This window comes from Rosa chinensis, chromosome 2, assembly GCF_002994745.2.
Source record: "Rosa chinensis cultivar Old Blush chromosome 2, RchiOBHm-V2, whole genome shotgun sequence".
Lineage (NCBI taxonomy): Eukaryota > Viridiplantae > Streptophyta > Magnoliopsida > Rosales > Rosaceae > Rosa > Rosa chinensis.
In genome coordinates, this window is record NC_037089.1 from 14,107,899 (window position 1) to 14,134,955 (window position 27,057).

At 36.0% G+C, this 27,057-nt stretch overlaps 3 protein-coding genes and 1 pseudogene across 3 annotated transcripts; 1 reads left to right on the plus strand and 3 right to left on the minus strand.

Moving 5' to 3' along the window:
• The first annotated feature begins 1,944 nt into the window (after window positions 1–1,944).
• On the plus strand, window positions 1,945–5,182 carry LOC112190632 (annotated as a pseudogene).
• Window positions 5,183–13,335: 8,153 nt separating this feature from the next.
• Window positions 13,336–15,661, minus strand: LOC112187433 (BES1/BZR1 homolog protein 2-like). Its single transcript, XM_024326212.2, is given in 3 exon segments — window positions 13,336–14,485; window positions 14,488–14,676; window positions 15,188–15,661. Coding segments are annotated over 3 exon segments (969 nt in total). The 5' UTR covers window positions 15,413–15,661; the 3' UTR covers window positions 13,336–13,930.
• Window positions 15,662–19,673: 4,012 nt separating this feature from the next.
• On the minus strand, window positions 19,674–22,284 carry LOC121051178. The gene is made up of 4 exons (XM_040513267.1): window positions 22,192–22,284; window positions 21,799–22,030; window positions 21,654–21,716; window positions 19,674–19,678 (listed from the first exon to the last, which is right to left on the minus strand). The coding sequence occupies exons 1-4, from the start codon at window positions 22,282–22,284 to the stop codon at window positions 19,674–19,676; spliced, it is 393 nt and encodes a 130-aa protein (XP_040369201.1).
• A 484-nt stretch (window positions 22,285–22,768) lies between these two features.
• LOC121051179 (L10-interacting MYB domain-containing protein-like) lies at window positions 22,769–25,226 on the minus strand. Its single transcript, XM_040513268.1, has 2 exons — window positions 24,876–25,226; window positions 22,769–23,527 (listed from the first exon to the last, which is right to left on the minus strand). Exons 1-2 carry the CDS (start codon window positions 25,224–25,226, stop codon window positions 22,931–22,933), a joined length of 948 nt encoding a protein of 315 aa, XP_040369202.1. The 3' UTR covers window positions 22,769–22,930.
• Window positions 25,227–27,057: the final 1,831 nt, after the last annotated feature.

Consider the following 27,057-nt stretch of genomic DNA (forward strand, 5'->3'; position numbering starts at 1 on the left):
ACAAAAGAGAAGGCTGGAGAAAGAATGAGCTACTGAAATGCCTCAGTCTCACGATCAAGTTGCAACGAAGTCTTCATCTTAAATGTAAAATTTACTTCTAACCAAAAACAGTAAAAGTAAAATTTACTTGAACTGAAATAGAAGTAGGACAAAAAGAAAACTGGATTATTCAGGATCATTTCCATGCTTTCTTCCCTCGGAAATTTTTGCCAGAAAGCTGCTGCTTGTTGCGTTTTGCCACTCGAGATTTAGCTACCTTTGCCCTCTTTGCAACAAGTGGCATACTTGTGTTCCTTCTGCTTATTGCTCGAGCCTCCCTCTTGCAAAATTGATCAACATGTTGAAAGAAAATAGGCTCACATCCATATAGGAGCTCTAGTGGTTATTCACTTATTAACGGGTGCATAGTAGGATCCAGTAAGACGGTTATAGCCTAACTCACAAATGGCAAAGTTCAAAGCCATGACGATGCTTGTAGAACTCTAAAACATGATAACTTCAAAGAATTGCAGTAAAATATACATTCTTCTTTTTTATAGCAGCTCTAGCTAGGGCTGTCAATTCCGACACGACCTAATAATACGACTCGAAACCCGCACGAAATAAAGCGGGTTGAACCCGCACGATTAAAAAGCGGGTCAGCCATGGGTCAACCCGCTATGACCCATTTAATAAATGGGTCGGCCACGGGTCAACCCGCCAACACGAAGTGAACCCGTATAACCCGATTATGCTATACTTCATCCTGAAATTTTAGATGTTGAGAGTATTTGATCATAGGATTAGACAATTTGAAATATTTTGCTTTATAATTATTGGATTTAATTATTTATGAAATATATATAATTATTTATATTCTTCGTCTTGTAAAGTTTTTAGTGAATTTAATCAATTTATGCATTTTTTTAGTTAAATGGGTTGCATTGTTAACCTTTAAATGGGTCATTTTGTCAAACACAACACAACCTATTTATTAAATGGGTTAAGCGGGTTGGAAACGGGTAACCCGTTTAATAAATAGGTTGGGTTTGGGTTTAAATTTTTGACACGATTATTAAATGGGTTGGGTTTGGGTTTGTATCTGGCGACTCGACAAATACCTTGACCCGACACGAACCCAACCCGACACGACCCATTGACAGCCCTAGCTCTAGCCATGTACTTCCCTCTTTCCTCCCTCCCTACTTTCACTAATGCCAGCTTCTCCTCCTTGGTCATTCTTCTTTTTACATGGACCTACACAGTGGACGTTCAAATATATCAAAAACAGATGGGAGAAACAGCATGTTTATAATGGACAAGTATTTAAGTGTTGGCTTAATATATTCAAATAGCATGAATTAATAGCATGAATTCAAATACTAGGAAATTTACAATTTGATCTGGTTATACTTTACTACTTACAGTCTTATAAAATGATGATTGCTAATTCTTAGAAACATAATCTAGCTCTCTCTACTCAAAACAATCCAACATATTTACAAAATTTGTTCTACTTATTATATCTATTTCAGATGCATTATTTCTTAATGCAAATGCAGATTCCTCACCTAAATTATCAAAGTTGTTTCTCCAGCAGGGGCTGAGCCACAGCCACACACTACTAGAAAACTTGTCTTTTACGACACGCAAATTACGGCGTGCATGCTTTGCAAGCTGTAAAAGATTGTCTTTTACGGCGTGTTTTTATGTGCGCTGTGAAAGACTTCTCTTTTTTATCTTTTACGGCGTGCATATCATGTGTGCCGTAAATGTCACATTATATTTACGGCGTACATTCAATGTGAGTTGTAAAAGACTTCTCTCTTTGGTATGAACGCCGTAAAAGACTTCCCAATTTAATCTTTTATGGCCTTTTTTAATGTGCGTCGTGAATGACTAAAAACCAAAAGTGTTGAAGAGCCCGCTTTTATTTTTGGCTCAAATTCTAATTTCCCTCTATACTGGAAGTTTGCTATGAAAACCACGAATTCGCCCTCGGCTCAAAAAACTCACCCAAAATGGAGGCGCTCTCTCTCTCTCTCGTCCTCCCTCTCTATCCATCATCGCAAACACCCAAAATCACCTACCCATGTAATCATCAGATCTTCCACCTTCGAATTTCCGGTGGCGTTTCCCTACACAAACCTCACGCTCTTTCTCTCTCTACCGTCTCCCTCGCCTTCTCCACAGCATCTCTTGCTTCACTTCCTTCTTTGACTCTCAGAAACCCCAACAATGCCTTGAACCTCAGAAGTGCCTTTGTGCCCCAAAATGGGCTCAGAAAGGGCTTCGCTTGCGGTGGATTGAAATGGAGGCTTGAGACCCAAAATAGGCAGGTCACTGTTCGCTGCGATGCTGCGGTCGCCGATACGCCCAGTGAGGAATTCCAGTACCAAGCCGAGGTGGGTTTCTCTCTGTTTCTACTGAAGTTTGGTTCTTTTTGGGTTCTGACTCAATTGGGTTCTGACTTTTAGATGATTTGTGGTGTTATTGTTATATGGGCAATCAAAATGGATGCATTGGATTTAAATTATGGGGAATTTACTCATAGTTGGGACTGTTTACAGTTTTCATTTTCATTTTTTTTTTTTTTTTTGCTTTTGAGATTTACTTTATCAGTTTTGAATTGAAAGCTGAGGACTTTGAAACTAATTACAGGTCAATCGGCTAATGGATTTGATAGTGCATAGTCTATATAGCCACAAGAAGGTATTCCTTAGGGAGCGTGTTAGGTAAGCTGAATATGCATACGCATCGATTAATTTGTGGCATAGATAGAATTTGAATGGAATAATATGTGCATTATGGTTTTTGTTGATATGCTAACTTGTTTTGTTATAATGCTCTAGTAATGCAAGTGATGCTTTGGACAAGTTGAGATTTTTTGAGTGTGACTGAGCCCTCGCTGCTTGGAGATGCTGTTGAGCTGCAGATACGCATCAAACCCGACCCAGAGAATGGGACTATCACTATAACGTATGTTGCTGCTAAATTTTTTTAAGTTGATTGTTAAGTCTGTTTTGTTCCTTGATGGATTAGTGGAGATGATTGACATGTTGGTGTCTGAATTTTAGGGATACTGGTATTGGGATGACTAAGGTGGAACTCATTGACTTCCTTGGTACCATTGCTCAGAGTGGTACTTCAAAATTCTTTACGGCTCTGAAGGTCTCTCTCATAATGCATTGTTTTGCAGTCTACTGAATCTTGTTTTTGTTTATCGATGCTTTTGAATCTGATCTTTGTGCTTATATCTTGTTAGGAAAATAAGGATCTTGGTGCAGACAACGGTTTGATTGGTCAATTTGGTGTTGGGTTCTATTCTGATTTTCTTGTTGCTGAGAAGGTGCAGTTTTGGTTTCACACTTTTTTTAGTCTTATGCCTTGTAAAAACTATCTGCTCATAGTTGAGCTTCTAGTTTGGATGACTGTCTTGAGTAGTTGCTAATTATTTTACGTATTGTGTAAATCAGGTAGTTGTTTCTACAAAAAGCCCAAAATCAGACAAGCAATACGTCTGGGAATTAGCTGCTGAGAGTAGCTCTTATATGATTAGGGTAGAAACTGATCCAAAAAATATCATTAGCTATGGGACACAGATCAAACTATATTTAAGGGTACCTTACCTCCTTCATTTCTCATTTCATGACATTTGGTCATTTTGCATGTGCATGTGTTGTTTGTTGGCCAATGAATGTGTGTCCAGCTATTTGTTCAATTCTTTTTTTCAACACTATGTCTGGATGGCCATCTTATATTTTTCTTCTTGCAGCCGGATGACAAGTATGAGTTCTCAGAGCCTGCCCGGATCCAGAGTTTGGTAAAGAATTACTCACAATTTGTTTCTTTCCCCATCTACACATGGCAAGAAAAATCAAGGACTGTTGAGGTTTGTTTTCTTCTTGTAACAAACGTTTTCCCCTCTATAAATATAGCAGATTTCATAGTTCCACTTTATTTTTTTTCTAATGGTTAGATTGTTACTTCTTTTCTAGTTAAAAGTTGGTAATCAGAAAATTAATATTTCTTCAAAATGTTACTCTCTTGATAAGGTCTTCATTGTGTTGACCTTACATAATAATCCTCAAGTTTGTGTATCTCTTTATAAAAATCATATGTACTCATTCACTAAAAAATGAGTCAATTAGCATTTTCGCCAGTACTAAGTTCAAACTTTTGGCAGGTTGAAGAGGAGGAATAACCAAAGGAAGGAGAAGAACCAAAGCCAGAGGTAATTGACATGCAATCTGAAGTGTAGGCAATGTTCTTAGAAAACATTGCATTGAGCTTTATGTACTTGTTTATCAGGGTGAGAAGAAAAAGAAGACTATAACTGAGAAGTATTGGGATTGGGAATTAGCCAATGAAACAAAGCCTATATGGGTGAGTAATGAGTTCCACAGTTGGTATTGATAGGACACAGAGGAAATGGAATGAACATGTTGCAGTCCTCTGATATCAGAATGAGAGGAATCAAAGAGAACTCAATCCTCTCTTTCAATATTGCTGCACAATTCCCAATTGATTTTGTTGATTTCGACGTTCAGGTAATTAACTAAGCATAATCTTTGTACTTCTTTTGGGTTCCCAGTTTCTAAACAAAATCAAGAATCATGATGCACCTTCATGCATTTGGTCACAATTTGGTTTCTTAGTAGTATTGTTTTTACTGTAAAGAAGTGCAAATTGTGACACATTAATTCTGGTTTATTGACATTCATTGCAGATTGATAGACATATATTGATTCCATCACTATAATCTGAATCAGAACATTAATTGTAAAGAAGTGCTTCTATTTGCTTATGATACATTAATTGCTGAATTAGAAGTTTAGCTACATGTGTTTTCCTTGAATGAAAGACACATGACAGACTAGATTTCATTGCTCTGTTTGTGTTTGTTTTGGTTATGCAGGTAAAAGTTGGCATCAAACATAATATGAAGATATTTAAAAGGCCACAGCATGGATAACTGACCATTTATCTTTTGCAATCAACAAAGACGATTCTAATCTAGGATGCTCCCTGTTAATCTAGAATGTTTTACATTTTAGGACAGTGATGATAAATTGTTGGTTTAATTAAGTTGTTTTTATATAGTATTGTTGTTGGCATATTAATTTATTTTTTGTAATGTGATATTGCAGTTTGTTATCTCTTTTTCATCTCAATAAATTGTATAGATTTTGAATGGTATCACAATTTACAGGAAAAAAAAAAATCGGTGCAAATATTGTGCTGTAAATATATCCTACAACCGCATTTATGGCGTGCTTCTAACATCAATTACGGCGTGCTTTTCTATTTCAAAATGAAATAAAAAATCTCTAAACCCCTTTTATGGCGCTCATTGTTGTCTTTTACCGCGTGCTTTTGAGATCAATCATGGCATGCTTTTGATATCAATTACGGCGCACATATTTGGTCATTTACGGCGCGCTTTGTATTTGAAAATTGAAATTAAGAATCTCTAAAACCGTTTTACGGCGCTCTTTTATGTCTTTCACGGCGTGCTGGTAGGGTCTTTTACAGCGTTTTGGAAACACGCCGTAAAAGAGTTTTGTCTTTTACGGCATGTTCATTTACGGCGCATTTTTGTGTGTCGTAAAATGTCTTTTACGACGCTTTTTAAGGGCCGTAAAAGACCATTTTTCTGGTAGTGACAGAGTTTTCGAAAGCGTGGTCGTAATGGTTGTCACCTTCTTCGTCCTCAGGCGCGTCGGCCAAGATCAAATCGGGATCATCGTTGGGTTGCCGGAGACTTGGATGAAGCCTCGGTCGCCGCCGGGTGAGTCGTCGTAGTTGGGATCGGAGGAATCTAGGGAGATTAATTGGAAAGTAGCCTTTTTCTTGTCGATGAACTTCTTCTTTCTCCCCATAATGAATCAGAGAAGGTTTGCTAGGAATTTGTGAACAGGCGCTAATAGATATTCAGGGTGGAGAGAACCATACATGAAGCAGGAGTAGAATTGAAGAGGGAGCGGAGGAGGTTGGAGGTCAGCGGGAAGGCGAGGTCGTAGAGCTTGACGGAGGCCTTGGTGATGGAGGTGACGAGTAGGGAGTCGTGAGATTCAGACCAGGTGACGTCGTAGACGCCGTCGGCGGTGTCGAAGGGGGCATGGCAGTGAAGTTAGTTGAGACTTAGACCATCTACCACCGTATGGCATAAAGGCATATAGAGCTTATTCCTCTCTCCCATGGTAAGCCATTCTACAATTCCCAAGAAAAATTTTTGCCGTATGGTTTATGGTCCAAGCCATATATGGCTTGCAATCAGGTAAGCCATCTGTATAAAATATTTTATTATTTAATTCTTTTATTCCTCTTTTATCCCTCCTCATTCAACTTACAGAATTTTAATTCCATTTGTGTCCTGTTAATTCCATTATACCTTATCAATTATGCCTTATGGTGGCAGCATGTATCAAATATTCTGTACAATAATTACATGGCATAAGCCATATATGGCTATATGGCCTATCAATTAAAGCTTACCGTGGCAGATGCTCTTAAGAGAGTGAAATAGATCGGGGAAGAGAGAGAGAGAGAGAGAGAGAGAGAGAGAGAGAGAGAGAGAGAGAGAGAGAGAGAGAGAGAGAGAGAGAGAGAGAGAGAGAGAGAGAGAGGATGGCATAAGCTGTAACTATTTATATTTTTAGTGTCTGGTTGTAAAGAGGTGACCTTAATTATCATGGGGATATTTGTGTTATCTGAATTATAATAAGTTACTTTAAAATGATCTCTTTTATCATTATCCCAAGAGAAAACTATATCTTCTTTTTTTTTTCTTTTTTTTTCTTATAAAAGAGGATCAAAGGATTTCACTCCTATACTCATGGTGACTCGAACCCATGACTTCCTACATAGGTAGTGAGTGCTCTAACCACTGAGCTGACACAACTATGTCTTCTTCATTTGTCCATACTTGTTATATTTCTAAACCTGTATCCAATATTTTCACTTTCCTTTTCAACTATTTTTTTTCAACTTCTTCTAAAAAAAAAAAAAAAATTAAATAAAACAAAACAAATTTTTTCACCTTAATGTTAATATGAGGCATTCACCAAGCCTGAGGTCCAATAAGAGGACAAGGGACGAATGAAACCACATTGATTAGGGTCTAATGCACCAAAAACATTATTTGTGGCCATCTCCAACAGCCTAGTTAAATTCAAATTTTAGCTATATATAGCTATTCTGAAAGCAAAATTCAACTCCAACATACTAGTTATAGCCAAGTTAAATTTAGCTTTAGCTAAATTGGCTAGCTATATTTAGCTAGAGAATCATGCATAGCTAAAGCAAAAGTTATATTTCTCTCTCCTCTTTTGTCCGCGTGTCAGTTTATGATTCGATAAAATATAGTATATTATTTATAAATAGCTACTATTGCTGAAGCAACATTGTTAAATCAATAGCTATATTTCATAATTCTAGCTAAATTTAACTAAAAAAGTTTTCCTACTGTTGGAGATGCTCTAAGGGCTTCAGAAATGAAGAAACGCAATGAACTTATGTGCAATTGTGCAAATAGGTAGCCCATTTCAAATTTCTCAACTTTTCAATGGACAATCAGACCAAAAGATAAGACTTTTAATGGACACACTAATTTAGGCCGCAGAAGTTTTCAATCTTCGATTTCGAAAGCCTTTGGAGACGTTTCAATAGTCATATGGTAAAGTTGAGGTACTTTTTTTTTTTTTAGGTACTTGACATTAGCAAAATTACTTATACCACTAGTTAGGCCTCATCAAAAAGCCCGCGGATCAAGTGGGTCGATGGAGGCCCGCCGGCCCTTAGGACCAAAAGCCCAGACCGATTCGTTAAAAAGCCCACAAAAGTCTGCCTCAGTGGGTAGAGGGCCGGCTAGTCAAAAAGCCCGCAAAAATCCTGCCCAGCCCTCCAAAAGTCCGCTAGGCTCGGTTCGTAAAAGCCTGTAAACAATTATATATGTGTTATATATATATATATATATAAGAATATGTGTGTGTGTGTTTATATATGTGTGTCAGTGTGTGGAAGTTCTCATACTTCTATATAGAATGTATTTATATATATATATATATGTGTGTGTGTGTGTGTGTGTGTGTGTGTGTGTAGAAGGTCTCATACTTCTATATAGAATATGTGCATACATATTCTACATATCATGACGACGGTTGACCAATTCGATCGGATTCGAAAATATGGTGAAATTAGCTAAATTTTTTACCACACTCATAATTTATTATAATAATCTCATCCAACGGTCGGTTTTTCCATTTTCTTTAAATTGATAGGAGTTGCTCTTTGGAGTGTATAATATATAAATATAGGTTTACAAGAATAACTAAGTTTGACCTAGTTGATCGAATTCGAAATGAGAACCAAATTGGTTGGATTTTTTGCAACCACCATAAAATATTACAATCTCTCTATCGAGCGGTTGGTTTCTCTAAATTCATTTTCCACTTCATGGTTGCTTTAGAGTGAACCTCAACAATTTAAATGCAATATATAAGTCATACAACTTTAGGAGGCAAATTGGTATAGGTCAACGTCTTTATAACTAAAATTGAAATTTTTATATTATGTCCACGCATATCCATCGATGGAATATTTATAGACGTGATATAAAAAAATAAGCACATTTCACAATTGTCACACCGTCAGTCAACCAAGAAGACATAGAAGTGACGACGGTTGACCAATTCGATCGGATTCGAAAATATGGTGAAATTGGCTAAATTTTTTACCACACTCATAATTTATTGTAATGATCACATCCAACGGTTAACTTTCTCATTTTCTTTGAATTGATAGAGGTTGCTCTTTGGAGTGTATGATATATAAATATAGGTTTATTAAAAAATTAGTATCTTTAAAGATTTATTTGTAAATAAAGTCCGCAAGGCCTAGTCCGCAAAAGCCCGAAAAGATCGTAAGACCCGCTTTATATGGATGAGCTTGGATCCTTCGATTTACAATAAAGTCCGGTCTGACCCGTTATTATTTAAAAATATAGCAAGGCCCGGCCCGTTGATGAGGCCTACCACTAGTGGACATTAATTTAAAATTTTAATCGAGTCATTATTCTAAGTTCGTCACTAGAGGGCCTCCTCCCCTACTAAAACTTTCTCTTAGGCCATCTCCAACCCATCAGGCTAAAAATAGCCTTGGGGCTAAATTTTAGTCCTGATTTCTTTACTATTCATCGATGTGACATCAACTGTCTCCAACCTGTCAAGACTAAATTATAGCCCTAAAATATATTTTAAAATTTTGAACATGTTATAAAGTAGAGAGAAGATAAAGATAGAATAGTTGGAAGGAAGTATAAGTGTTCTCATTCAGTCTCATTAACCTCCTTTATATAGAGGCAAGATTTAGATCAAAGTACATAACTAATTAGTGTTTATGTGGAAAGCCACATATATAATAATATTTACAATAGAATATGTTATATATGTGTGTGTGTGTGTGTGTTCTTCTTTTTTATCAGATTCTTATTTGTAGTAAGGGTAATTCTAGTTGGACCTCCAAATTTGATATTTACACCTCCAACTTTTTTCAATTATTAATAGACTCTGTCAAGTTATATGAAAAGACAAATAAGGACAAAGAGAGAAAATTAAAAAAAATATAAATAAATAAATACTCTTCTTACCTCCTCCAATCAAATATAACATTCAATTAAATTATTTTTTTTTCCAAAATTTGTTTATATTGCCTATGATAATTTACCTAAAATAATTAAGTAAAAATAATAATTTCTACACATGGCCCATCATTTAATACAAAAATAAATTCAAAACAATTTGATTTGGATTTTTTTTTTAAACTAAATTAATTGAATATTATGATATAGTTATTACTTGATCTTCTAACCCAAAAACCCTTGAAATCCTTCTTTTAGCAAATTCATAGAGATTCCAACAACATATCAAGATCGAGAACCAACGTGGTTGAAGAGATATAAAAAATAGAGTAAAAGATTGTTATATCTCATGTTTAATGGCGTTTTGGTAAAAATAAGGAGGTCCACTTAGTTTTTCAAGTATTCTAAAAGGTAAATTAGAGGTGTACTGAGTATTAGAAGTCCAAATAGCAAATTTGGAGGTCCAACTAGAATCACCCTTAGAGTAATTGAAATTATTTTTATAATAAAGAATATTTTTTCCGGTTGTACTTTTCAAATTCCACGTGTTTCTTCACAGGCAATGTTGTAGATTTCTTATTCGATTTTATATATGTGGCATATGTTATCTTAATGAAATATTTTTAAATTCTCAAAAATGATTTCGAGGCCACGTGTTTTGTTTAATAATTTCGAAATGGATATAAAACAATTTTTGGCTTGATCGCATCTTATCATATTTTCGGATATGATTTTGAGGCCACGTGTTTCGTCGTGATTTGTTTGTGAAATTTCGAAATGGATGTAAAGCAATTTTTAGATTGATCGAATCTTATCAAATTTTCGGATATAATTCATGAATGACACGTATTCCATTTTCATTGGATTATCAAATTTTGGAGTGGATATGATGTCTATGTGGCACTCGTTATCTTCAGCAAAAAATAACTTTATAAACTGATCGAGTGCTTAAACTAGCATAACTCACAAAATCATTTACTTCTCTCTACTCACCTTCATCAGCTTCATACTTAAAAAATAAAAAATAAAAAATAAAAAAAAAACACTTTTGCAATGAGTTCTAATTGGTCCAATAAGTGGCAGGAAAGATAACGCACATAAGATGAAGAGGATGAAGAAGATGAAGTGATGGAAATGCATGCAACACAAGTTATGACGATGGCAGCTAGTTAGTTGGCTAATGAACAACTCTGTCCACAACCACAATGGGGTGGGTCGGTTCCAGGGTGCAAATACATCCTTCGGTTCAGGGAGAAAATGAAAGATTAAGAATATATATATATATATATATATATATATGAGGAAGTAGAATAAAGTTGAGGTGATATGTATTTATCAAGGTTTTAAGTTTCTCCGAAACTGCCGAAATTTCCGTAAATTTAAAGTACTGAAATGAAATTCATATGCTATATCATTTCCGTCAGGAGTTTCCCGAAATTTTCCTAAATTTTCAGTATATTTCCGTGAAATTCTTAATTTCTGAAATATCTACACACACAAAATATATTAAAAAATTCACACTTAAATTTTGTCTGAAATTTCTCTTAAATTCGTTTGTCACTGACAAAATATGAAATTTTGATTTTTTTTCCCAATCAAGTTGAAATTGGATACAACAAAACCCTCTTTACTTTATCTGCTACCAAAGTACTCATGCTCCAAGTCTCCAACCACATCATGATTCTATTTGCAATTGTGAGTCAAATTATGGAAATGACAGGGGGAGTGGCAAATCATGGCACTACAACCAATATAGTAGTGATGATCATACTACTTATCATGATGCAAATCATGAATACAATTCTAGAGCTAGGGATGCACAAGGAAGACACGATAGCCATTTGTCTCCAAATGAGTTTGAATCACTTTCTTCAAGTCTTGACCCAATGGACACAGGAACTCAATATAGTGATAACCCTAACTCATTCCATTCTCTTTATCCTCATCATGAAATGAGTTCTACCTCATAAAATACTTACGGAATTGGATCAAGCTCACAAGGTGGAAGCATATATGGCCTTTTTTTTTTTTATCATTCTTCGTCCCAAATGTTGTATGCTTCATACAATGAAACACCATATTGGGTAATTCCATAATATTCGATATATGGATTGCATGTGGGAAAAGATCAACACACATACATTACCCATGTGATGAAGTACCAAAATTAGTTCCAAAATTCATGTACTTGGGAGCAGTATATGCCAGTATTGTATAATACTAAATGGGAGCAGTTTAACCACATAGATCGAACCACATCGTAGTAGCTCTTATTACTAATACTTTATATTACTTTTGTTGTACTTGTTTATTTTCATTCACGGGGTTTTGGTATTACGTCCCCTCCATTGTATTTTTCTAATTATTAGTGAAAAAAGCGTGATGGCCAAGCCTCCCACTTGGTTCCAGCCATAAAAAAATAATAATAATAAATAAATAAATCACATTCACATTCACATTGTCAATATACAGAACATATATAATTAAAAATAGATAAAAACACTAGTTTAGCAACTTACTACAGTTTTAGTTAATTACTCGTCTATATTAAATATCACAATTCTATTATTTATGTATAATTTTAGAGAGGTTATATTGTAAATAGGTTTATTATAGGTTAGTTTAGTCTATAAAAGTTTCATTCAAAAATATCATTTTATAAATGAAATTAATGTGATTTCTTTATTTTTAACCGAAATTTTCACCGAAATCGAAACTTTCTCCGAAATTTCCTTAAATTTGAAGTACCGAAATCAAAACTGAAACCGAAATTTGAAACCTTGGTATTTATAGTAAAAAAAAAACACAACGCCTAGATGATGTCAGCATAACTAGCCGTTGCTGACGTCATATAGTCATTTATAGCTGTCAAATTATAAGATGTAATCAATATGGACCATTGATTTAAAAATTTGAAAATACACTCACACATGCATGCAAGTTGTATCACATGACGTGGGCCTCCCCACTTTCTGATCCAATCGTTGGGTCTCCCCATTGAATAAAATATTAGTTTTCTAAAGGCTATAGGCTAAATCAAGAGATATATTTAGTCCTTTAAGTTGCACTTTGACCCTCAAAAATAGCCCCTTCCTTTCAAAAAAAAAGTAGCCCTTTTACCCTTAACAATTTGAGTTGGACATGAAAATTATCAAATTTTAACCATTTGACAAAGGGTTGGAGTTAGCCTTAGCTTCTTTCAAAGTCTACCAAAATGTGCTGCCACGCTATTTCTTTTCTATTGCTGAATATGATCACACATATAGTAACTCGCTGGGTACAGAAACTGATATTGATGATTGAACTGCAAAGACTGGTTGGAGGGGTCAAAAGCAGCGCCACCAATAATTGGTGGAAGCAAAAATGGTTGGTAAACTGCGACATCAAGCGTGACATAACTCACATGCATTCACAGAATGCTACATATCACATGGCCAAAGGGACCCTCTCCACTTCTAGGAGAGGATTAGCTCTCTTTCTGAGATGCGTTTTTTGACCCCCACAACTCTCTCCGTCACTACAAGGCAACAATCTACAGGAAGCTAATCTCTCAGTATGATGTGTATCAATCTGTACATATGAATGGATAAGAAAACAAAACTCTTTCTAGCCAGAATGAAATTATTGACCCTACTGAAGAAAAATCACATTCAAACCCTCTACTACTGTCATCCCCATTTATGACTCCAAATCGATCACAATTTGAACACGAAATGAAACAATTGATGTCATGGATTTTGCTAATACAGTACTAAATCGTAACAGAATAAAACTATTTCTGACAAGAAGGATCTAATAATAACAGCTACCTTCAAGAAATATGAGCATGTGTTTCTCCAATATAGTAGTCTACAATGGATCATGTGCTCCACAGAGAAACCGCATTCTTTGTTTAAACTCGTGACACTATCCCTCTGACGACGACGACTTAATTAGGGGCCTTCCATTCTAAAGACAGAAAATAACATCCTCAATTCTAACTTGCTATGTTCTTCTCCAGCACATGAAAGATTTGAGCAATGCAGGCTTTCTGTGATTGTGCCTGTAATTTCGCTCTTATAACCAAGAGATTCAATGAGATTAGATTTCCTATAATGGCTCCAGGAGAGAGTAAACTGTACAATTAAGGAAATACATGATGCACCGAAAATGATTTTGAAGTGATGCAAATTGTAACAGAAGTGAAAGTAGACACCAAGCAATGCTTAATCAGCTGCCAAAGTATTCGAAATGCCCAGTGAAATCCACATAACGTCTTCCCTCTCATTTATAAAGACACATTCTCAAGCTAAATCTTCTGGTGGATGATGCTTAAGTATGCATCTTCCCATTCCCAAGTGTAAGCTCCAGATCTTCCACTCCAACCTCGTGTATTCTCTCACCCTCCCAAGCTTTCAGCCTGCCACTCTCAAACTCAAACTCGGAGCCTCGTGCCCTCTCCACAGGGTTCCCCCAACCAATCCCCCCATTCCCAACAACAGTCTGCTGAAGAACATTCTGCTCAGCCACCGGTTTCATAAGATTAAATGTGGGCGAAGGTGGAGCTACTGAAGGTACCCCTGTTTGGAAACTCACCCACCGACCGGAGTCCACTGTGGAAGCATCAGACTCGTCACATTCTGGAATTGTGGCAGGTGCAAGATGGTGGCGCCGAGTAGGACTTGAAGGGGCAGAGGCTGCAAAAAGGGGGTGGCGCAAGGAGTTTATGCAGCCATTAGTAAGGGATTCCCAGTCAGGTTTCCGCTTCGATCCTCTAGAGGTTGGAGAAGAAAGAGGAGGAGTGACAGGAGCACTGTTGGAAATTCTAAGAGGAGGAAGATTCGTGGGAATGGAAGCCAAGTTATGCAGGAATGGAAGAAGGTAAGAGGAGGGTTTTGATGGTAAGAGGAGGGGTTTCCATCGAAACGAGTTGGGCTGGGAAAGGAGGACGATGATGGACTGGCATGGTATGACGGCACAGGACTTGGGAAAGATGAGGATTGTGGGCTTGGTTGCATAGATGAACACGCACTCATATTTGTGGGAGTGCCTGCAATTTCAATTGGTGGCTTGCATCCCTGTATGCAAAGATAATCAAACAATAAGATTATGTGAATAAAGAGAGCACCCAATTGAAATCTAACTCATCAAAAGTTGTCTATCAAATGGATTTCAACACATTGATATACTTTGAGTCAATAGAGATTCACACAGATCTCATCACCAATGAGAAAACAAAAAATGCATGAACAAATCACAGCCTCTTCATCAATAACTTATCAAATCATGAAAATTGCACGTATCCAATATAATCTACAGATACAGCCTTTGTGACAGAGTTCAGATCCTGAGCAGAACCAGAACAGAGAAAAAGATATTCTATTACAGAACAGAAATCAAGTTGCTCAATCTGTTCCTACAAGATTATCTTCCAAAAGGGTAGCTACTAATTAGAATGAACAAATGGATTCACAAGAACCTAAAAACCAAACACCAACCAAAACCAAGTTCAAGTTCAAGTTCACAAAGATTCCCATACAGATCTGCGAAAATCAAAACCAATAAAAACGAAAGCAAAATGATGACTACCTTGCGGTAAGTAGTGCCATCTTCTTCAACGACCCAACCAGCTTCAGCACATAGAGCTTTCAAGACCTCGTTGTTGTCGCAGTGCTTGGGAAGCTTGTAGCTGCCCTGGGCTCTGAGGCCAGAGTATATCTTAGCAGCAATGGCTCTCCTCCTCCGCTCCCTCCTCTTGTTGTTCTCCCTCTCCTTCCACGTCGGTAACCTCCCCGATGACCCACCGCCGGTCATTCTAGCACCACCTCCGACCCTTCTGACCTTTCTCTCTCTAGAGTCAGTTGAGGCCTTGAGGGGAGAGAGAGGGAGAGAGAGAGAGAGCACTATTGTATTGTGTGCCCCTCTCTCACGAGGAAAGTGTCTTTCTTTATTCAAGAGAACTGTGTGAGAGGAGAACTGGATTCTTTTCTTTTTCTTTCCCCTTTGTTTTTTTGTTTTTTGGTTGTTTCCTTTTTTCTTTGCTCTATCCCTTCTCTGTTCACACAGAGCATGGAAATTATTGCAAATTTCTTCAGAGATTTTATCATAAAAGGGTGAGTAGGTATTATATGTTAATCCTCTATAATAAGGTGATTAGGGTTCTAAAGTCACAAGAAAGCTACAAATAATAATATTTGGGACACTGACTTATTTATCAATACCGTCAACTTTTCATTTTGAAGAGGTATTACAAAAATGATTAAAAACTTGATAACTAAACTCTAAATTCCAAACGTTGAAAAATAATGGAGTAGCAGATAAACTCTTTTTGCTTGAAATTTTGGTAGAGGTAATGAGTTGATTAGACTGTAGTTATTTCAAGATTAATGACGATGTTACCCAACTTGTTGAAAGAGAGGTCAAGACGTTACACATGATGAATGAGAGTGAAATGAATATACATTTTAGATGAATAAATAAAAACCAAATGTATAGAATCATAAAAAAAAAAAATTTTGTGGAAACTACAAATCTTGTATGAGCTTAAAATGAAATAGAAAAAAAACAAATTCGATTCAAGCAAAAAAAAATGTCATGAGATCAGCACGAGTGACTTGCTATTAAAACTTACGAGTATGAGACAAAATATAAACTCAAGCGTTATAATTTCAAATCTTTAGTTGTTGAATAACAACTCAAGTGGTCTAGTGGTTCTTGTCTAGTTGGGTGTGCTCCCCAACCTAGGTTCGAATCCCGAAGCTGTCAAAGTGGCCAGACACTGTGCTGCAATGCACAGTTGGAGCATTTCACATGCGCCGAAGGAGTTTATCTTAGTCCTAGGAAGCCTTTAGGTTCCCCTTAACAAAGTGAAAAAAACAACTCAAATTCACCACACTTGTCATTTAGTGGATCATAGCCACACTAACCCAAAGACCACTCAAATAATCAAGGAAACTGCAAAAAGATGTGGATCTATGAATAACACATATCCACTAGAGCAAACACTGTGATCCCAGTTCTAAAAGAGGCAATGATATGGCTGAGTCCATTATTGATGCAAGGTTTGAATGAGATTGGCAACCTAAAGAAATCTACAAGTAGATAAGGTTCTATTCATCTCACTAGTGTAGCAATAAGTAGTTCTATTCTCCTACAGTAGTAAGTACCAAGTACCCCAGTTTTATTTTCAGATTATATTTCTTCAGGCATATTTTCTAGCTACAGCATTTGTGAAAAGTTTATAGCTAAATCTGTTAAAGGGATTAGGGAATAGAGAAACTAACTCTACGATAAACATTAGCATTCAATCATTTGTGAATACTCATTCATTTAACACCTTCTATTTTATTTTTAGACTAACACAATATAAAATGTCACCTTGTTGAATGTTTTTAATCTTGAAATATCATCAAGTTTATCAAAATAAAGATGAAGCATAAGTAAATAAATGAGAATATAACTTCTCAGATTCTTGGAATAGTTTATATATTTAATAATAGTTGTACGTTTATCATACTCAAAATAGTTAAATTTCAAAGATTACAGACATTACAAGAAAATCATATCACCGACCTCACCTCTTATCCGACCAAGAGCCGACGAGTTAGATACATTTTAAAACAATTTCTAACATATTTGATGAAAACTTGGCTGGCATACCGGACATTACCCCATAACCTAAAAAAGAAATAAACCTTCATAGCCGAAGGCTGAATGACATGATTACTACTAATGTTCCATCAATCAAATGTTAATCAATCTCAACTGTGGTCCCGCTCGCAGAGGATCCTTTCCGTTAATCCGGGCCGGGTTCCTCCGACGTGACGTGACGTGACGTTCCGTTTGAACGGAACAGTTACGGACAAGTAACTGTGGGACCCAGCGCTCCCGCTCTAAATTACCCTCCAAATCGTATCATGGTAAGGGAGAGACTGCGGAATTGTACTTTTGCACCGGTGTCAGTCCACACGTGCGTCACAGAAATCTATAAAATTAAAAAAGCAACCCCTTATTTCAAACAAAAGAAGAAAAAAAAAGCAACCCCCTTTGACGTGTCCCCCATTGGCTCACCACGTGAATGTGGCTCCCACTTCCCACCCATATTCTTCTGGTTTTTCTTTCTTTGGCTTTTGTGCTGCTTCATCTTTCTAGGCTCGGCTAAGCCATGATCTAAAAATTAAAAAATATGTATTAAAAAAAATAATAGTTTAGCTCAAATATAATTATTTACAAATTATAAATGGACATTGCCAAAGACTTGAGGGTTACCCTGATCGAGTGAACAGTGATGGAAAATAAGATTAGGAATAAAGCAGGTCAGAACTCAGAAGTTTGCTCTCCTCCACATGTGACAAAAGATTTAAAAAAAAAAAACTAGACAATAGCTATTATGAATAAGGTCAATTTGAAGTTGTTTTTTGGGTACTATCGTCCTTCACCCAATTCAATACATTACACCGTCTTTTATTTAGTTTCATTTGATAACGTGATAAGAGGATAAGATAACTCAAGATGGAAGTTATGAGGTCATGATCTTTATCATCTAAGAGACTATACCTTATAAAATCATTACAAAACAAGAGCAAAACATCATTTTTATAGATTGAAGTGCGAAGGAAATGTTCAAAATATATCTAAAATGCTAACTTGGAGATTCTCTAGTCCTAAGACACTATGGAAACTTATAATTTGAGTATAAGCTCTCATTTTTTGACAATAAAATGAGGTTAGTTTACTTGAAATCCAACAAACCATCCAAAAATTAATAAATTTGCTTAAAGATAAACTATCTCACAATTAATAGTAAAAACACGTACAAAAATATGAATATGTGGATAAGAAAAGAGCAGTAACAACTAGGTTTTACAAGTAAGCTTTAACAACCTGATATCGTAATAATGAAAAGAAGATACTTGGCTACCCAACCATGGTTAGCCAGGGCCGACTAGTTTCATATGTGGACTAATCATTGTTTTCCATGTGTCCTTTCAATTTAATATAATCTTTTTCCTTCAAAATGAATAATAACTTCCCCACCGTCTACATTCCTCTGAGTGAAATCCAAGTGAGAGAGACTTCGATCCAAATGAACTCAAAGTTCATGCTAAAACTATTCAGCTCAGCTAGCCCAAAAATCATCCACATCCATTCGAAAGACATTCAGAATCATCATTTGCAATTTTATGTTTTCTTCCTCAGCAACCTAATCAATGAGTATTAATTAGATAGCAAACCCATTTTGATCCAAACGCATTATAATCAAAATTCTCATGATACACATAGCACCATATAACACCAGTTTTATAAGGCAATCAATACAATTCAGAAGAAACCAATACTTCAAATTTTCAAAATCCACAAAATCTATAATTTCTCGATTTAAACAAAAAATAAAGTGAATCCAAATCAGGTCTCTAAAGTTTTTTAAGTTCATCTCTCATGGATTACACTTAAGGAATGCAAAAAGTTGGAAGAGAAGAAGAGAACAACATGATTTTGGTCAGATTTTCCAATAAACAGAAAATAGATGGCTTTGGTTAGGCATCCTTCAATTGTAATTTAAGTAACCAACTAACATAAAAACAACAAATTTTATAGAACGGACATGTGTCAACAAATGGGCACAAGTATGAGGCTGGTCAGCCCTGGCTAACCATGACCGGGCAGCCAAGTATAATCCATAATGAAAAATGGAGGACCAAAATAGAAATATCATGGCTAAATCCATTGGAAGAAGCACGTGCGGATCCAGCTAAGCTTGAGAGGGATGGTAGAGGTGAGGAGTAGCTGGCAGTGGCTTGGCTAAGGCAACAACGACTTGGCACACGTGCGGGAGGAGAGGGAGACAGACAGCCGTGCGTACCGTTTGTGCGGGGACCGAACCCCGTTGTCTCATCCTTTTCCTAGAAAGGGGCTGCTCTTCTCATTGGTCTTCGTCGGTCCAAGAGACCACGTGGGGCTCCATTAACAATGGCCCAACGCCCTAATCAATTATTAATTACACATCCTAATCCTAATCCTAATTAGTCACTTCATAAAAAATGGGTATAGAAAAGAGAAATTCCTATGTCGATCACTATCCTGCATTTATTAACACAAATCAAATTGAAATGTATATTGTTTTGGAGATAGAATATACTTTTATTCTTTCGGAAATTAGATCGATGAGCTCATTTTCAATTGCTCAAATTAAATTCAGTATTAATATGTAGTGTATGATTTCTTTGGTCTAATAACACAAATACTTTTCTGTAAGTAAAAAGTCGTAAATTTAACTCACTAATTACTTGTTATACGTGAGCAGTTATATTCCACGTGTCTACTAAAAATTAAAATAAAATATAATATATTTAGGGTAAAATCCTCATATAATACTCAAATTATCACGAAATACATTTTTTAGTACCTACAAATTTTCAGGGAGTCCAATGATACCTGTATTATCCCTCCGTTAGTTCTTTTAGTACCTCCGTCTATTATTCCATTAAAAATGTCTATGTAGCGGTCATGTGACACTTATGTGAGTAAAATAGTATTTCATTCATATTTAGAAATTATAGACTTTAATATATTGAATATCTATAATTAAAAAAAAATTGACACATAAAAAAAAAATACCCAATTTATTCTTTGATCACGGTTCTCCGCATACTTGGGGCAATTAATTTAAGTACTTTTGGTTTTGCTTAGTTTATTTTTTATGAAAATTTAATATTAATTTGGGTCAACTAATGAGATAACTTTTTTCTTGAACAATTAATAGAATTAATCAATAGAGATGGTGGGTAAACCTAGATATTCATTAATTCTAGGTCTTTTCTTTAACTTAGTTTAATTTAGTTTAATAAAAAATTTGTAAGAAATATAAAAAATAGGTGTTTTACGATTTTACCCATACTTTAACCGAATAATTGACGGAAATACTAAAATGGTTAACGGAATGATAGTATAAGTACCACTAGACTCCCTGAAAATTTATAAGTACCAAAAAATACATTTTGTAATAGTTTAGGTACAATATAAAGATTTTATCTATATTTAATTAGTTGTCTGCCTTTTATTTTTTGGGTGAAATATGTCTTTGCACCAAGAGGTTTGGGAAGTAGTCTTTGACTCTTTGGCCCAGTTTGGGATTGCTGTGCTGCGAGAAGAAACACTTCTGATGTTGCTGCGAGAAAAAGCACTTCTGATATTGCTGCGAGAAGAAGCAGCTGATGTGTTTGGTAAACTGTTTTTAAAAGTGCTGTGTGAACCAAAAGCAATTTCTGAGTGTTTGGTAAATTATAAGTAAAAAGTGCTTTGGTTTGGTATAATTACCAAAATGGACATAGATGATAAAAGATGCTACTAAACTACATAACTTTGTTTTATGATTATGTAACTATACCAAATTAAATAATTTCTCATGTATTGTCCTTGTACACTAGTTTAAATTATCAATTCATCACTTTTATCTCAATATGTATATTAATTCTACAAATTATATAAGCAATTTTAGTTTTTTGTAATTTGTTTGCTTATATATTGCTTGGATCAAATAAAAGATTACATTAAACCCTTAAATATTATACAAATGAGTTGAGAATATTACACAAAACATGCCCCCACCATGGTATACGGGAAACATTACACAAAATGTATTAAAGTCAATACAACTTTGCAACTAAATGCTAAGTAGATGCATTCATTAGACTTTGTGCAATTGTATTTCTTAACATCTCCATTTCTTGTCTTCCCAGACCATCTTCTTCGTATGCATTGTCTTCCATCTCTTCATTGTTGTCTTCACTTGAGTAATCTTCACTTTCATTAAAATCATGATCTTGTTGAGCATATCTTCTTATGTAGTTATGAAGAGCCATTGTAGCAATAACTATTTTCACTTGTTTATCATAAGGAAAGCTTGGCATATCACGTAAAATACTCCACTTTTTTTTCCATACCCCAAAAGTGCGCTCAATAACACTCCTAAGTGAAGAATGTGCATGATTAAATATTTCTTTATGACCCGTCGGTTCATCACCTCTACGAAAATGTGAAAGGTGATACCGCTCACCTTTATACGGTCCTAAAAAACCTTTCATTTGTGGGTATTCGGCATCCACCACATAATATTTTCCTGAAATTAAAAGTTATAATGAATGATTGATTATGATATAATTTAGGATTATTATTTGTGCAATGTAGGAAAAAAAAATTACCATTTGGGGGTTTAGGAAAATTCGATTGAGGATTGCGGAAAGCCGATAAAAATACTCTGCTGTCACGGGCAGTGCCTTCCCACCCTGCACATGCAAATGTGAATTGCATGTTGAAGTTGCATATAGCCAAAATATTTTGGGTGGGTGTTCCTTTTCGGCCAATGTATGGCACTTGGTCACATGGAGAAATTGAAGCTTGAACATGAACACCATCAATAGCGCCAATACAATCCTACAAATTATTTGTAATAGGTATTAAAAAAAAATTCTAATTAATGTTGCATAACAAAATAGCAAGCATTTATGTGTGTGTGTGTGTGTGTGTGATGACATATTCAATTTATATAAATGGAGCAAAAAATCAAAGCATATAAATCAAAACATTATACATACCTTAAAATGAGGCATGTATCTTGAGTCATTTAGAATTTCATTTGGGATGCTTGTAAATTCGGGATCTTCTGGCTTTATGAGCACTTTTGCCATATTATAGAAAATCTTGAGCATTTTATCAAAATATCTACTAACCGTCTCACCAGAACGTTGAAAACGCTCTTGTGTATTCCTATTTCAACGGTACTTATGTTTTTTGAACCCTTCAACATCTTCTCAACATCATTCAATAGCATTAAGAAGCAGTTTTTATCCATCCTAAATTGGTTATAACACCTACTTTCATTCCCTTCTAACACTTCCATTAACCAAATATAACCTGTTTGGGAGCTTGTCATACATGGAGTTTTCTGAATGTACTTTTCAAGATAGAGTTGAATAAAACGACCAGTTACACATATAAGTTGGTCTATCTCCTCCTCATCTCCAGAAGCCTCCATACTTCACAAAACAAACCTGCCAATTTATACTTGTTCATCAAATTTCAATTTATAAAATGGCTGTAACAATGAAAGCATAAACATGTAATGGAGCAGGAAGCAAAGAATTCAAAGAAACAAACAGAAAGCAATAATTAAAAGATGCATCAATATCACTTTCAGCTTAGTAAAATAAAGTACCGTACACAATGAACATCACGCAATCTTAGTTCCTGGAAAATCACAAAAATAGAAAGGAGTTCAGCTTAGGTCTAAACAACAAGCAACACGCATCTTATTACAAAGTAGGATCAGCCTACTCAATTTTCAGCTTTTTTCTGATTAAGAATCAGAAACGGGAGCTTGAGATCATCATCTGTCATAATAGAAAACATCTCTCGCTTCTCTTGAGAGCAAAACAAGTCTGTTGCGAACCACCATACCTTGGTACCAGTTTCTGCTCCTGGTAAAGTTGCAACAACTCGCATCACCTCCTGAATACTAGTTCCTTGTTCTGTACTAGTATTACGGACAGATGTAGCTGTACTCCTACTCTCGACTACTTCAACAAGACGATCAATTTGTTTAGACAATTGAGCTGCACCTCCCACCTTTTCTTTCTTCCCCTTTGGCCCTCCCATAACTCCTTTATCTTTTTTTTCTTTATTAGGCCCAGTTTGGCACTCCACAGTTTTTCTCTTTTTCCCTCTTGGTTCACCTTGCTGGTCCATCTCCTCATCATCTCCAGAAATGTCATTACGCTCAGAATCCTCCACCACCTCTTCAATATCTATAGTAGCTGAGGGAATCATGACACAGTGACCTAGGGCTGTGCTACCCCTAAACATGTTATCATAAACAGCCATCATTTCAGGACTAATTCCAACGTCATGAAATTTGCGATACTCTGGATTGATCTACAAAGAGGAAGATAAGAGAAGATTGTTACTTATAATAATAATATTGATCACAAAGATGTACAGCAAATGCAAAACAATAGATATATCTCCAATCAAATAAAACAAACTTTTTTTTTATAACACAAATAAATAAAACAAACTTTAAGACCGGATCTTCTAGGAAAAAATCACTGTATTAGTGTATAAGAATCACTGCATTGCATTTTCGACTTATTTATGAGTTAAGATTGGTGTATAACATTTTCATTGCTGACTGTAAGATTGTTATCAAATTTAATCATTGCTGACTGTAAGTTTTTGGCATTTCATCTTCTCATCTTCTGCTGAAATTTGACAGAAGTTTCATCAGTGTGATTATTTTTACATTTTTGTGAACTGAAAATGTGGCAATACTACAATAGGCAAAAGAACGGACAAGAGCCCCTTTCAAAAAAGAATGGCTATATATATGGACCGAATACAGTAGAAAAAATGCAAGTCTCAAAACCCTAATTTCCCAAATGAAGAGCTCAAGAGAAAAAAAAAAAATAGGAACAAAACCCAAATATGGCCTCTCCTTCTCAACTTTCCCATTCATCAAATACAAAGTTTTTTTTTTTATTATTAAAAACTGAACAGAAATTTAACAAAATAAGGCTGTTTATACACAGTCTGTAACAAAAATATGTCGAACTCAAATTAGAAAGTGTTGTACTACAACAAATCCAACCCAAAAGAATTGAACTAACTACCTGAAATGTGTATATTATAACTGAAGAAAAAAGAAACAGGAAAAGGGTAATAATCTTAAGCAACTATCTAAGCTGAATACCAAAACTGCAATTCAGCCAGGTTCTCATGTCTACCTAAATCGCGATTCTCACCCTGATCCTTTGGGCCACTTGGACATGTATTCATCAACACCGTACACTATTTCCTATTTGGCTTCTAAGAGACCTATTGCCCCCTAACAAAACAATCATTACAAAAGGTCGTTTCAATGTGAATGAATAACGACACTCGCTAGAATCAACAATCTTGAAGAAAAGCACTAGGCAAAGCTTAATATCCATTCACATTTCCAGCCAAGTGAAATCTGCCTCTAGCTAGCAAGCTTGTATGTACTTAACAATCTTCTCAATAATCATAAGATCGATAATGGACTTAAAAAAATGCTTTATTACATAATATTGAAACTCATTATAACGGAGAATTACAAAAGCTATTATCATACACATGAATGCCTACAACATTATAAGAAACAGACCATAGTGCAGCTTCATGTACTTAAAACTAAACAAAGAAACAGAATTCAGAGTAGGAAAAAAAAAATTAAAAGCACAAGTAGAGAAGGAAAAATACACACCTGAATTTTGGATTCCCACCACTCAGCAGGTGCATCGACAGTCTTCCTAATCAGATCCCATCCAATACTAGTTTCCTTATGCAACAGTGAACTCCACAATTTCCAATCATTTTTAAGTGAATCCCACTTATTTTTCAATTGCCGTTTATCATAATCCCTTCCGGTTAACTCCTTAAAGGCCTTGATAACGTTTGACCATCCCTTTTTATCAAAATGTGTACCAGGTCTGTTTCCCTTGGCCACTTCCTTAATAGCTATATCACAAAATATAGCTGCTACCTCATCAGGCCATGTGGCTTTTGGTTTTCCAGATCCCTCATTTTCAGTACCGGTGGATTTCTTCTTTCCCATCTAAAGATAACACATGCTTAGTAGTAAACAAACAATTGTTATAAACTACCATATCCAACACCTAACATGATCCTCACACAATAAAGCTGCTGACCACAATAAACAGCTACATATATCCTTTGTTTCAAACCAGAGGATTCAATGACCAATTTGTAATTAGAACTTAAAACCATAATGCATCAATTTGACACTAGTATACAAAGGTTGAAATATATCCATATAAACAAACCAGTAGCAAAAAAAAAAAAAAAATTCCAAGTAGCATCATAATCAAAGAACGGAAATCAAACTAGCAAAATGTGGAGGGACTGGAATGAATTGAAAGGAGTGATTCTTACTTAGCCCGTCTCTGCCTGTTGAAATTTAGTACCCAAAATACCACAAATCGACCAAATATAGAAACAGGGCCGCAGCTCTTGTTTGGATCTGTGACTACTTGTTCTGCAGGGGACGCATATAGAGAAAACTAAGAACTTTAGAGGAGAGAAAGCATAAGAAGCGCAGCGAATCGAAGCCCATCGATCAATATACTATAAATTTGGGGAGAAAGGAGACGACTTACAGTGAGGTTGATTTGCTGAATCAATTAACCACTTTCGGCTTTGAAGATGTCGAAGCACAGAGCGAGTCAGAGCACAGAGCGATCTATCGAGCTTTGAAGATGTCGGAGCACAGACCGAGTAGAAGCACAGAGCGATCTGTCGAGATGTCGGAGCACAGAGTGAGAGTTGGAGCACAGAGCGATCTCTCAAGCTTTGAAGATGTTGGAGCACAGAACGAGCCGGAGCACAGAGCGATCTCTCAACCTTTGAAGATGTCGGAGCACAGAGCCTCTCGTGAATTTTGTGCGATCTCTCGAGCTGGGATGCGTTGACGGCAGAGGAAGGAAGCTAGGGACTGAAATGAGATGATTAAAAAGTAACCCTATTGGCTCAAAGGTAATTGTTAGAAAAGAATGAGGATAAAATTGGTCATTTGATAAATTTCATTTAAAAAACACTATTCATTCCGTGTTTTACTCAGAAGCAGAATCCAAAAGCATGGTGAGGGTTGCTTCTCAATTTTAGCTGCCGTGAGAATCTATTTGGACCAAAAGCAGCTTCTAGACAATTTACCAAACACCATACCCAAACCCCAAAAGCAGAATCAACTCCAAAATCAATCCCAAACTGGGCCTTTGTCTCTTTGCTAATCCGACAATGGCTTTTGGACAAAAGCCTCATGTTGCCTTGCCTGCACTATATAGAATACATGCTTATCCCAAGTAGGGCATATCCTATCTTTTAGCTTAGTATATAAAAATGTTACGTGAAGATTTTATTTTCTCATAAACTACGTAAGTTTCAACCTAACATAACATGCCAATTAAGAGTGTAGCAATGAAACATTACTCGTAATGTAATTACAGCCGCTATTAGCATTCCTCAATGGAAACTGGAAACCAAATTAAGAGGCGAGAGGCTCTACCTTCTGATGTGGATAATCATGATGACTGAGGTTCATAAAGCAAAGAAAGGAGGTGCATGAAATCAATTAGGGGCGTATACAAAGCCCAGTAAGGCAGACGCAGAAAAACAGGCCCTGAAGGTCAGAACCCAAAAATAGAAGGCCCAGACCCGAGTTAACTGAACGAAGAAATAAACTGATCGTAGTTCAGAAGGCATGACTAGTGTCTAGTGATATAAGCAAGCGTCACTCATGAACATGCTTAGCGCTGGGCGCGGTCCGGTCCGGTCCTGGAATTGTGTGGGCCCGAGACCGAACCCGACTTATCGGTCTCAGTTCGGTCCTGAGTATTTTTCATTCAAAAACCGACTGGAACCCGAACCGA

What these genes read in the sequence shown, in the direction of transcription:
- LOC121051178 (XM_040513267.1), bottom strand. Translation starts at nt 22,284, where the DNA reads ATGGCAAAAGTGCTCATAAAGCCAGAAGATCCCGAATTTACAAGCATC. An exon ending in GATACATGCCTCATTTTAAG is followed by an intron (nt 22,031 to 22,191) that starts GTATGTATAATG and finishes AATAATTTGTAG; the next exon opens with GATTGTATTGGCGCTATTGA. An exon ending in TTTTCCTAAACCCCCAAATG is followed by an intron (nt 21,717 to 21,798) that starts GTAATTTTTTTT and finishes TTTTAATTTCAG; the next exon opens with GAAAATATTATGTGGTGGAT.
- LOC121051179 (XM_040513268.1), bottom strand. Translation starts at nt 25,226, where the DNA reads ATGGGAAAGAAGAAATCCACCGGTACTGAAAATGAGGGATCTGGAAAA. An exon ending in GGTGGGAATCCAAAATTCAG is followed by an intron (nt 23,528 to 24,875) that starts GTGTGTATTTTT and finishes TCCTCTTTGTAG; the next exon opens with ATCAATCCAGAGTATCGCAA.